Below are 13,010 nucleotides of genomic sequence, written 5' to 3'. Positions count from 1 at the left end.
AACCATTCTTCAGTTGCTGCTGTGTGAGACTGTCCCCAGAGCTCACCTATTTCATGTAATAGTTATCATTGGTTCTGATATTTCCTAGTTCATTTTAATTTAATTTTTGAGTATGTCATGTCAAGTAATGTATTTCTACAATGATTGGTTGAAGATGTGGTTCTTATCTCCGATCTCCTAAATTTTTTTTCCAGATATTGGGCAAACTTGAAGCTGTGGTTCAAGCAAAAGATAAGTAAAGAGGAGTTTGATTTAGAAGCCAGGAGGCTTCTTACTCAAGATAATGGTAAGATTCATAACTGTTTCATTTTCTTATCTATGAGAATCTATAAACCTTGTGACTGAAAACTTTGTACACTGAACCACTGTCAGGTGACTTTGCAGTAGGTACTTCAAAAGGATACAACTTACACTAATGCTTCAACTTGGACAAGTTGAATTAATAGGTTTCAATAGGTACATTTAATGTCAGAGAAATGCATACAATATACATCCTGAAATTCTTTTTCTTTGTAGACATCCACAAAAATAGAGAAGTATCCCAAAGAATGAATGACAGTTAAAACGTTAGAACCCCGAAGCACCCCCCAGCTACCCCCTCCCATGCAGAAGTGGTAGCAAGAAGCAGAAGGACCCCCCCACCAGCAAAAAAGCCTCAGCACCCTCCTCTGAGCACTCAAGCATGCAGCAAGCATCAGTAAAGACAGACTTGCAGTACCCCAAAAACTACTCGCTCACCCAGTAATTCAACATACCACAGTTCTCTCCCTTCCTAATAAGGTGTCCCTGTTTCATAGCGAGAGGAGAGACGAAACAAACAGCTTGCTGATTTATGATGTTAAAAGTCTATTATGTTGCTTTTTTCGAGCTCCGCGCCCAGAGACTTGGCACCAGAATGGCGCAGCTCCCTGGGCACACAACCCCTGGCAGTTAGCCCTCTACTCCTGATGTTCTGTGTTCTCCCTTGATGCTTTGGTTGGGGCACTAGCCTAGAATCAGCATGTCTCCAGAGCAAAGAAAATCAGGAACCATGAAGGTGTGCTCGCCTTCCAAGCTGCATCCTTTGGGTGTCAAAAAGCGGCCGGTCATGAGGCCCTGAGTGCGGGTCCCATTCCCACAAAGAACCAAAGTCAGAGTGTAACTCCAGGTCAGGGTCTTCAAAAGAACCTTGAAAATAAAAAGAGATATCAGCAGTAGAAATAGAGCTGTTTCCAAAGATGCAAGCAGAAGAGTCACCGTTAGTGCCATCTTAACTTCGCTGCACCTCTTCTAGCCCACTTAGATTGATGATAAGATCATGCTCTGTATTGACCCAAAATGCATTTGGGTAATATTCAGTTAAGTGATCCCTAATTTGCCAGTGACAATCTCACTGCAGACAAGCAAGTGAATGAGTGGAGGAAATAGATTTCAAAACTGAATTGGATATGAACTTGAACAGATGGAGAACATTGGTGTATTGATCAAGAAAGTAATTTGAACCAATTCAACATTTTTTCCCTTTCTTCTGTAAATTAATTAATGCATTTTTTTATCAGTATGATAGGGCATATAACTATATATGTAATACTGGGGCCCATTAAATTTAAGGGTCAGGAGCTGTCGATTTAGTTTAAAAGCAGAAAACAGAGACTGGGGTAGATGGATGATTTTCAGACTAAAGTAAAATAAATAGTTAAGTTTCCAGGAATCAATATTGAGACATATCTTTTAGAGTAAAATCAGTTTACGAGGCTTCTGGAAAGAGTGAGTGAATAAGTTTAACATAAATTTTCTATTAACAGTGAATTAGTGGCTGAGTAATGGGTGTAGCTTAGTGGAGGGGTGGGGTGGGGATCAGAGTGTTCTATGCCACTGCGGCAAAAGTTGATGACTCACCTTGTCTTTTGCTGCCTCAAACTTATTTGGGAGATTGAGTAGGTAGGTGTTGGTGAGTAAATTCAAGCCCTTGAACTTGAAATTGAAGTTGTGCTCTTTCCATAGGTATCTAGCTAAGGGTGATAACCGAGCTGATAGAAGGATGATTGGAAATTGGTCGTAAAGGGTGTATTAGCTATTTTTGCTCCACGTGTACAACTAGTTATGTTTCTTTGTAAAGTCAATATTTATATTCTGGTTAATTAAATTAAAACTAGTCTAATTAAGATACTATTGTCAGTGTGCTTTGAGGATCCTTTGTTTTATAACTTGCCCAATCATTACTAATGGTAGAGTTTTGGTTTAAAAAATATAGTTCAGGATTACGAGATATATTTGAGGTTGTCATGAGGCTTTTATTTCATGAATTAACTTTGGCTGTAAAATGTTCTCTTGGACAGAGGAATCAAAGCTTCAAAGACTATTTACTCTCAAAGTATGTATTCTGCATATAAACCTGAAATTCATCTTCTCACAGGCAGCCAAGACAAAGAAAACCATGGAACCTGTTCAAAGAAAAATATCAAACACTTCCCATGTGCAAAAAAGGCAAATCACTGCAGTACTTGACTTTACAATGTTCCAGATAAATTTTTGAGCTTTATCTGTCACAAAACCAATTACTAAAGTTAAAATGTCTTATTTCCATTGGAGCCTAAATTTGATTGATAGATACATTATTGATTCCAAAGGAAATTTCAGTGTCACAGTAGTATTGCCAGTGCACAGATATAAACATTAGAAGAGAAGTAGAAAGAATAAAAAATAAGTTACCTCTAACAGGAGGCGGTATCACTTCCCCGGCTATAGGTTGACCCGAGGGTAAGAATTACATCATATAGCGTTCTTTGGAGCCGCACATTTGTCTTGGTCTGTTACTAAAAGTGCTCTATTGTTCAGCCAAGGTGGCATGCAAAGGCTGAGAAACATTGTCTAGATTTGCCAAGATTTTCCATAAGGTCCTTTGTTCCTACCACAGCCTCCAGTGTGTTGAGATTGACTCCTATAACAGAACCAGTGTTTCTAATCAACTTATTGAGCCTGTAGGTGTCACCCATCTTGATGGCCCCCAGCACACAACCGCATAGCACAGTGGTCCCCAACCTCTGGTCCGCGGACCGGTACTGGGCCGCAAAGCATGTGCTACTGGGCTGTGAGGAAACAACATGATTTGGCAATATGAAAAGATATGAGTCAGCTGCACCTTTACTCATTCCCTGTCATGCCCACTGTTGAACTTGAATGCAAGCGAGGTCATTACCCACTCGAGGTCATCAGTCGGTCATTAACCTACAACGACTCGCTGAGTAAAAAAACAAATGTAACTTGAGAGTTTCTTCAGAAGAGGTGGTAGGGGACATAAAAGGCCTAACGATGATGATAACGCAGAGACAGCTGAGGCCGAGACTGCAAAAAAAAGAAAGCTTCCTTCAATAGAAAATACGACGGGTCGTACATAAAATATGGCTTTAATGCAACCAGTGACTGGCACGCTCCAAGCCCCCTGTGTGTGTTTTGTGGAGACAGACTGTCTAATGAGGCAATGAAGCCCTCAAAACTGCTTCGGCACCTTGAGTCCAAGCACTCTGCACTTAAAGACAAACCCTTTGAGTTTTTTGAGCAGAAAAAACGTAAGCAAGCGGGACAGAAGCAAGTGCTGAGAGCTACCACCTCCACAAATGCTGCTGCTCTGAGAGTGTCATACTTAGTGGCTAGCCTTGGACTGTGGGGACGGCGAGTGGACAGGGGCATATTTGACATGTTCCCAACATTAGCTGGGATTTTGGGAGAGACTGAAGCTGCACCGTCCTTCTCATAGCTGGTGTGCTATCACCTACCTTCGCTGTCGACAGAATTCGAGCATTACTTCCCAATTGCAAATGACCCAAGACGTGCAAAGGAATGGGTCCGTGACCCATTTGTGAATGTCCCTGGTGAATCATCTATGTCAGCACAGGAAGATCAACTCCTCGAGCTTGCAAATGACGGTGGGCTGAAAAGTATGTTTGACATAACATCTCTGCCAGCATTCTGATAGATAGATAGATAGATACTTTATTCATCCCCATGGGGAAATTCAACTTTTTTTCCAATGTCCCATACACTTGTTGTAGCAAAACTAATTACATACAATACTTAACTCAGTAAAAAATATGATATGCATCTAAATCACTATCTCAAAAAGCATTAATAATAGCTTTTAAAAAGTTCTTAAGTCCTGGCGGTAGAATTGTAAAGCCTAATGGCATTGGGGAGTATTGACCTCTTCATCCTGTCTGAGGAGCATTGCATCGATAGTAACCTGTCGCTGAAACTGCTTCTCTGTCTCTGGATGGTGCTATGTAGAGGATGTTCAGAGTTATCCATAATTGACCGTAGCCTACTCAGCGCCCTTCGCTCAGCTACCGATGTTAAACTCTCCAGTACTTTGCCCACGACAGAGCCCGCCTTCCTTACCAGCTTATTAAGACGTGAGGCGTCCCTCTTCTTAATGCTTCCTCCCCAACACACCACCACAAAGAAGAGGGCGCTCTCCACAACTGACCTATAGAACATCTTCAGCATCTCACTACAGACATTGAATGACGCCAACCTTCTTAGGAAGTACAGTCGACTCTGTGCCTTCCTGCACAAGGCATCTGTGTTGGCAGTCCAGTCTAGCTTCTCGTCTAACTGTACTCCCAGATACTTGTAGGTCTTAACCTGCTCCACACATTCTCCATTAATGATCACTGGCTCCATATGAGGCCTAGATCTCCTAAAGTCCACCACCATCTCCTTGGTTTTGGTGATATTGAGACGCAGGTAGTTTGAGTTGCACCATATCACAAAGTCCTGTATCAGTTTCCTATACTCCTCCTCCTGTCCATTCCTGACACACCCCACTATGGCCGTGTCATCAGCGAACTTCTGCACATGGCAGGACTCCGAGTTATATTGGAAGTCTGATGTGTACAGGGTGAACAGGACCGGAGAGAGTACGGTTCCCTGCGGCGCCCCTGTGCTGCTGACCACCGTGTCAGACCTACAGTCTCCCAACCGCACATACTGAGGTCTATCTGTCAAGTAGTCCACTATCCAATCCACCATGTGAGAGTCTACTCCCATCTCCGTTAGTTTGTGCCTTAAGATCTTGGGCTGGATGGTGTTAAAGGCACTAGAGAAGTCAAGGAATGTAATCCTCACAGCACAACTGACCCCCTCTAGGTGAGAGAGTGATTTGTGCAGCAAATACGTAATAGCATCCTCCACTCCCACCTTCTCCTTATACGCAAACTGAAGAGGATCCTGGGCGTGCCTGGTTTGTGGCCTCAGATTCTGTATTATCAGCCGCTCCATGGTCTTCATAACGTGCGACGTCAAGGCAACAGGTCTGAAGTCATTCAACTCCTTTGGTTGTGGTTTCTTCGGTACCGGGACAATACAGGATGTTTTCCACTTTCTGGGTACTCTTCTCTGCTCCAGGCTCATGTTGAAGATGCGCTGTAGTGGTTCTCCCAGCTCAGTCGCACAGGCCCTCAGTAATCGTGGGGAAACTCCATCCGGTCCAGCCGCCTTGCTGGTACAGATCTTCCTCAGTTGACCTTCGGGATCAAAGTCAAGGCTGAATAAATAGCCGTGAAAGCACTGAAAACATTGCTTCCATTTCCAACATCATATCTCTGTGAAGCAGGGTTTTCTGTAATGAATGCAATGAAAACTAAATTGCGGAATAGAGTGGACATGAGGAACCCCCTTCGAGTATCGCTGTCTCCCATCGCCCCTCAATGGGACCGTCTTGTTGCAGGGAAACAAGCCCAGGGCTCCCACTGATTCAGCAATATTGGTGTGTTGCAATGATTTTATGTGTTCATACGAGGAAAATATGCGCTGTGTTTAATATCCAAACGTTACTTAAAATGTTATGATGCTATTGACTAATAAGTGAGTTATAATTGATTTATCACTATATTCATGCAAGGAAAATATGTGCTGTGTGTTTAATATTAAATTTGTTAGATAAATCCGGTTAGAAATGGAATTGAGTGTATTAGTCACTTATAAGTGACTTATAGTTGATTTATCACCTATATTCCGGTTGTGAATAACACCCCCCACCTCCTGTCAGCCGGTCCGCGGTGTAACAAAGTTTGGTGACCCCTGGCATGGAAGATTGTACTGGTGATAACAGACTGGTGAAGGAGAGGCCTGCAAACTCCAAAGGACCTCAGTCTCCTCAGGAAATAGAAGTGACTCTGGCCCTTCTTGTACATAGACTCTGTGCTGGTACTTCACTCGTCTGTCATCCAGGTGCACCCCCGGTTACTTGTAGGTCCTCACCAAATACACGTCCCATCAATACTAACGGAGCAATGCAGGCTTAGTCTTCCTAAAGTCCATCACCATCTCCTTTGTCTTACTAATATTGAGCTGCAGATGACTCAACCTGCACCTTTTGACAAAGTCCTCCACCAGGGTCCTGTATTATCCTCCCGTCCTCCCTTTATACACCCAACTATTACTGAGTCATCAGACATAACTCGGTGATGTATCTAAAGTCTGAGGTATACAGGGTAAACAGGGAAGGAGCCCAGTGCTGTTTATAGCCATGTCTAACACACAACTCTGAAGCCACACATACTGTGGTCTGCCAGTCAGTTGTCCATTATCCGGGATACATTGGAGTGCCAATCTGCATTGAATGGAGCTTTCCCCCCAGCAATGAGGTCTGTATGATATTGAAGGCACCTGAGAAATCAAAAAACATGATCCTCACAGTGCTGCCCTGCTTATCCAAATGGGAGTAGACTCTGTTCATCAGCTAAATGACAGGATCATCTCCTCCAATGTGCTTCTTGTAGGCACACTGCAGAGGATCGAGGGCTGATCTGACCAGCAGTTGGAGGTGAGCCAGGACCAGCCTCTCTAGTATAAGCTTGTCTTGCAAGCAGAACAAGTGCAACACCTGCCCCTGCATCTCCTCCCTCACTACCATTCAGGGCCCCGAACAGTCCTTCCAGGTGAGGCGACGTTTCACCTGTGAGTCTGTTGGGGTCATATACTGTGTTTGGTGTTCCCAGTGTGGCTTCTTGTATATCGGTGAGACCTGACGTAGATTGGGAGATGGCTTTGCCGAGCATCTACACTCCATCTGCTAGGACAAGCGGGATCTCCCAGTGGCCACCCATTTTAATTCCACTTCCCATTCCTATATATCCATCTGTGGCCCCCTCCACTGTCAGGATAAGACCACACTTAGGTTGGAAGAATAACATCTTATTTTCTGTTTGGGTAGCCTCCAAACTGATGGCATGAACATCGATTTGTCAAACTTCCAGTAATGCCTCCCCACCCCCTTCACCTTGTCCCTCTCCTATGTTATCTCCTTGCCTGCCCATTGCTTTCCTCTGGTGCTTTTCCCCTCCCCCTTTTTCTTTCTTCCATGGCCTTCTGTCTCTTCACCAATCAACTTCCTAGCTCTTTGTTTCATCCCTCCCCCTCCAAGTTTCACGGATTGCTTGGCGTTTCTCTCTCCCCTCCCTCCACCTTTCAAATCTACTCCTCTGCTTTTTTTCTCTAGTCCTGCCAAAGGGTTTCAGCCTGAAATGTTGACTATACTTTTTTCCATAGATGTTGCCTGGCCTGCTGAGTTCCCCCAGCATTTTGTGTGTTGTCCAGCCTCTCTAGGGTCTTCATGATGTGTGAGGTCAGGGCCAGTGGACGGTAGTCATTTAAGACATTCGGTTGGCCCTTCTTAGGTACTGGGACCACACCAGGCTGAAACTCACATTGAAAATTTGTATAGAAATTCTAGAATTTCAAATGATTAAAATTTGTAGTTTTTCTCCATTTCCTTCCTGATGTTATTAAATCTTTACCGGATGGGCATCTAATAAATGACCAAGCATCTATTAATCCTGCAAATAGCTTTTTATTTGTCTATCTGCTTTATTACAGCATCTTAAATCCATGTCTCACTGCATGACCGCACATTGAATTTTGGCAAAAGGTGGTGCTGACTAATACTTCCATTTCCCAAATGAAGGGTGTTAATGCGAAATACTGCAGATGCTGGAAATTTGAAATCAAACTGAAAACTCTATAAATTTTCAGCAGGTCAGGCAACATCTGTGGAGAGAGAAAAAAGTTAATGTTTTAAGTAAATAAACTTTTCAAAGATCTGTAGCAAATTAGAAAGAAATTTTCTTTAACAAGTAACTTCCCAACAAAGCAGCATCTGTTTTGATTTTGGCTGTCTGTCGATAACCTCTTTCATGCTTAGTACAAGACCCTGTGTGCAAGTGACCTGAGTATTCCTGTTGTTTGGTACTAAAATTGTGCAGTTATGTGTATTCCTTTCTAATGTTGAGTTTGGTTTGGAGAGTGGTTGTAGGTTGCGTAGACCATGGTGGTTTCAATGAGGCACCTACAAAATGTATTGCAGTTTTCTCTGATATTACAGCACCTGCAAAAATCTGTACCTTTACCACCAAAACCAATCAGAGTATGGTTTGGTAGGAATACCACCTCCCGCGGTTTCCCCTCTAAATTGCATATCATTCTTATTTGAAAATGTTAGTCCTTCATAATTTTTGGTACCTCACTACAAAACAACACTGTAAGAGTACTGTCAGTTAATAGACTACAGAAGGCTGTTGAAGGATAATTAGGGATGGGCAATTAATATTTGATTTCCATTAGAGCTAAAGCTCTCATAGGAGCTACAGTGGCAAACATATCTGAAAGATGAATACAAATATTATGTTTGTGATGCCTTTTTGACTCCTAAGGTACATAGTTTGCCAGTGCTTGGGCTGCAACACAATTAAAGTAATACTGCAGGATGATCACCTGAAGCCTTGGTTCTTTTTCCCTCTTCATATGTTGTCTGACTTGAATATTTCTGGCATTTTCTGTTATAGATTCAGATTCCCAGTTTTTTTTTGCTTTATCAATTAATTTGCTCTTGGATCACCAAAGAATGTTGACACAGTATTTAGATGAAAATAAATATCCATGCCACCTTTTCTCTGATGCTGACTTGTATCTAAGCTGTGATGGATTGAATATATTACTAAAGGAAAATGATTTTGTTTTCTAGTGCATTCCCATAATGACTTCTTGCTTGCGATCCTCACTAGATGTCAGATTATGGTTTCAGCTCCAGGTAAATGGGATTGTAATGGCTTGAGTAAAAATCTCTGTTTTAATGCTTATCCTATCACACAGTCTTCTCATCCTTCTGCATACTGACTTCTACTTGCGCAGTGCCTCCAATTAAAATTCTCACCAGTTTTTTTGCAAAGCCCTCATGCTCTTTTCCAATATTCACCCTTCTCATTTGTACCCCGCCAAATGTGGTCTCTTGATTTTACAGAGAATTTAAGTGATCGTACCTGTTTCATTTTTTACATATCTGCTCTCAATAGACAATAGACAGTAGGTGCAGGAGTAGGCCATTTGGCCCTTCTAGCCAGCACCGCCATTCACTGTGATCATGGCTGATCATACACAATCAGTACCCCGTTCCTGCCCTCTCCCCATATCCCTTGACCCCACTATCTATATCTAACTCTCTCTTGAAAGCGTCCAGAGACTTGGCCTCCACTGCCTTCTGGGGCAGAGCATTCCACATATCCACCACTCTCTGGGTGAAAAAGTTTTACCGCATCTCTGTTCTAAATGGCCTACCCCTTATTCTTAAACTGTGGCCTCTAGTTCTGGACTCACCCATCAGCGGGAACATGCTTCCTGCCTCCAGCGTGTCCAATCCCTTAATAATCTTATAGGTTTCAATCAGATCCCCTCTCATCCTTCTAAATTCCAGTGTATACAAGCCCAGTCGCTCCAATCTTTCAACATATGACAGTCCCGCCATTCCGGGAATTAACCTTGTGAACCTACGCCGCACTCCCTCAATAGCAAGAATGTCCTTCCTCAAATTTGGAGACCAAAACTGCACGCAATACTCCAGGTGGGGTCTCACCAGGGCCCTGTACAGCTGCAGAAGGACCTCTTTACTCCTATACTCAATTCCTCTTGTTATAAAGGCCAGCATGCCATTAGCTTTCTTCACTGCCTGCTGTACCTGCATGCTTGCTTTCATTGACTGATGTACAAGAACACCTAGATCTCGTCGTACTTCCCCTTTTCCTAACTTGACTCCATTTAGATAGTAATCTGCCTTCCTGTTCCTGCCACCGAAATGGATAACCTCACATTTATCCACATTAAACTGCATCTGCCATACATTCGCCCTCTCACCTAGCCTGTCCGAGTCCCCTGCATTCTCATAACATCCTCCTGACATTTCACACTGCCACCCAGCTTTGTGTCATTGGCAAATTTGCTAATGTTACTTTTAATCCCTTCATCTAAATCATTAATGTATATTGTAAACATTGCGGTCCCAGCACCAAACTTTTGCGGTACCCCACTGGTCACAGCCTGCCATTCTGAAAGGGACCCGTTAATTGCTACTCTTTGTTTCCTGTCAGCCAGCCAATTTTCAATCCATGTCAGTACTCTGCCCCCAATACCATGTGCCCTAATTTTGCCCACTAATCTCCTATGTGGGATTTTATCAAAGGCTTTCTGAAAGTCCAGGTACACTACATCCACTGGCTCTCCCTTGTCCATTTTCATAGTTACATCCTTAAAAAATTCCAGAAGATTAGTCAAGCATGATTTTCCCTTCATAAATCCATGCTGACTTGGACTGATCCTTCTACTGCTATCCAAATGTCTCGTAATTTCCTCTTTTATAATTGACTCCAGCATTTTTCCCACCACTGACGTCAGGCTAACCGCTCTATAATTCCCTGTTTTCTCTCTCCCTCCTTTCTTGAAAAGTGGGACAACATTAGCCCCCCTCCAATCCGCAGGAACTGTTCCTGAATCTATAGAACATTGGAAAATGATTACCAATGTGTCCACAATTTCTAGAGCCACCTCCTTAAGTACCCTGGGATGCAGACCATCAGGTCCCGGGGACTTATCAGCCTTCAGACCCAACAGTCGATTCAACACCATTTCTTGCCTAATATAAATTTCATTCAGTTCATCCATTACCCTAGTTCCTTTGGCCACTATTACATCTGGGAGATCGTTTGTGTCTTCCCTAATGAAGACGGATCCAAAGTACCTGTTCAACTCATCTGCCATTTCTTTGTTCCCCATAATAAGTTCATCCGTTTCTGTCTTCAATGGCCCAATTTTGGTCTTAACTATTTTTTTTGCTATTCACATACGTAAAGAAGCTTTTACTATCCTCCTTTATATTCTTGGCTAGTTTACCTTCGTACCTAATTTTTTCTTGGCATATTGCCTTTTTTGTTATCTTCTGTTGCTCTTTAAAAGCTTCCCAGTCCTCCGGTTTCCCGCTCATCTTATCTATGTTATACTTCTTCTCTTTTATTTTTACACTGTCCTTTACTTCCCTCGTCAGCCACGGCCTCCCATTATTCCCCTTAGGATCTTTCTTCCTCTTTGGAATGTACCGATCCTGCACCCTCTGCATTATTCCCAGAAATACCTGCCATTGTTGTTCCACTGTCTTCCCTGCTAGGGTTTTGTTCCATTGAACTTTGGCCAGCTCCTCCCTCATAGCTCCATAGTTCCCTTTGTTCAACTGTAATACTGACACATCCGAATTTTCCCTTCTCCTTCTCAAATTGTAGGTTAAAACATACCATATTATGGTCACTACCTCCTAATGGCTCCTTTACCTCGTGGTCCCTGATCAAATCCGGTTCATTGCACAACACTAAATCTAGAATTGCCTTCTCCCTGGTAGGCTCCAGTACTGCAAGCTGTTCTAAGAATCCATCTCGGAGGCACACCACAAACTCCCTTTCTTGGGGTCCAGTACCATCCTGATTCTCCCAGTCTACCTGCATGTTGAAATCCCCCGTGACAACTGTATCATTACCTTTGCGACATGCCAATTTTAACTCTTCATTCAACTTACACCCTACATCCAGACTACTGTTTGGGGGCCTGTAGATAACACCCATCCGGGTCTTTCTACCCTTAGAATTTCTCAGTTCTATCCATACTGACTCTACATCCCCAGATTCTATGTCCCCCCTCGCAAGGGACTGAAAATCATTCCTCACCAACAGAGCCACCCCACCCCCTCTGCCTGTCAGTCTGTCCTTTCAATAAGACATATATCCTTGAATATTCATTTCCCAGGCCCTGTCCGTTTGAAGCCACGTCTCTGTTATTCCCACAACATCGTACTTGCCAATTTCCAACTGAGCCTCAAGCTCATCTACTTTATTCCTTATACTTCGTGCATTCATATATAATACTTATAATTCATTACTCCGCTCACCTTTCATATCAATTCCTATTTCACTTGGCCATACTATATGATCTCTTCTTGAACTTTCTGCTCCATTGATTCTGTTGTCCTTTTTAACTTTTCCTATTTTCACTTTCCCTTTAACTCCATCTTTATATTTCCAGTTCATCCCCTCCCCCCCACTACTTAGTTTAAACTCATTCCTGTTGCAGTGGCAAACCTGCCTGCCAGAATGCTGGTCCCCCGCCTATTAAGGTGCAACCCGTCCCTTTTGTACAATTTATCCTTACGCCAAAACATACCCCAGTGGTCCAAGAATGTAAATCCTTGCTTCCTGCACCAGTTCCTCAGCCACACATTCAGATCCATTATCTCCCTGTTCCTGCCCACTCCAGCATGAGGAACTGGAAGCGAACTGGAGATAACCACCCTGGAAGTCCTGCTTTTCAGCTTTCTTCTGAGTTCTCTGAAGTCCCGCTGCAGAATGTCCTTCCTCTTCTTCCCGATGTCATTTGTGCTGACGTGGACTACCACTTCCGGCTGTTCACTTTCACCCTTGAGGATTCCCTGCAATCGGTCCGTGATGTCCTGGATCCTAGTACCAGGGAGGCAACACACCATCCTTAAATCTCGCCTGTTGCCGCAGAAATCCCTTTCCATACCTCTTACTATGGAGTTCCCTACTACCACGGCTCTTCCTGATGTCTGACTCCCCGGCTCTGCTTCTGCACCAATTTTCGGCTCGCAGACCTGTCCGCCTCTCAGACTGGCAGTATCTTCTGTCCTGACAGCTTCCAAGAGAGTG

The 13,010-nt window shown here is 43.3% G+C and overlaps 1 protein-coding gene across 2 annotated transcripts in view; it reads left to right on the top strand.

Annotated features, from left to right (window-relative positions):
- Positions 1–13,010, top strand: part of tada1 (transcriptional adaptor 1) — an 85,484-nt gene that overhangs the window by 28,798 nt on the left and 43,676 nt on the right. For both annotated transcript variants that reach the window (XM_073063597.1, XM_073063599.1), the window contains exons 2-3: positions 195–286; positions 8,999–9,064. In XM_073063597.1, coding sequence (XP_072919698.1) covers positions 195–286; positions 8,999–9,064 — 158 coding nt within the window. The remainder of the gene's footprint in view (positions 1–194; positions 287–8,998; positions 9,065–13,010) is intronic.

This window comes from Hemitrygon akajei, chromosome 12 (assembly GCF_048418815.1).
Source record: "Hemitrygon akajei chromosome 12, sHemAka1.3, whole genome shotgun sequence".
Classification (NCBI taxonomy): domain Eukaryota; kingdom Metazoa; phylum Chordata; class Chondrichthyes; order Myliobatiformes; family Dasyatidae; genus Hemitrygon; species Hemitrygon akajei.
This window is presented reverse-complemented; position numbering and strand designations above follow the sequence as displayed.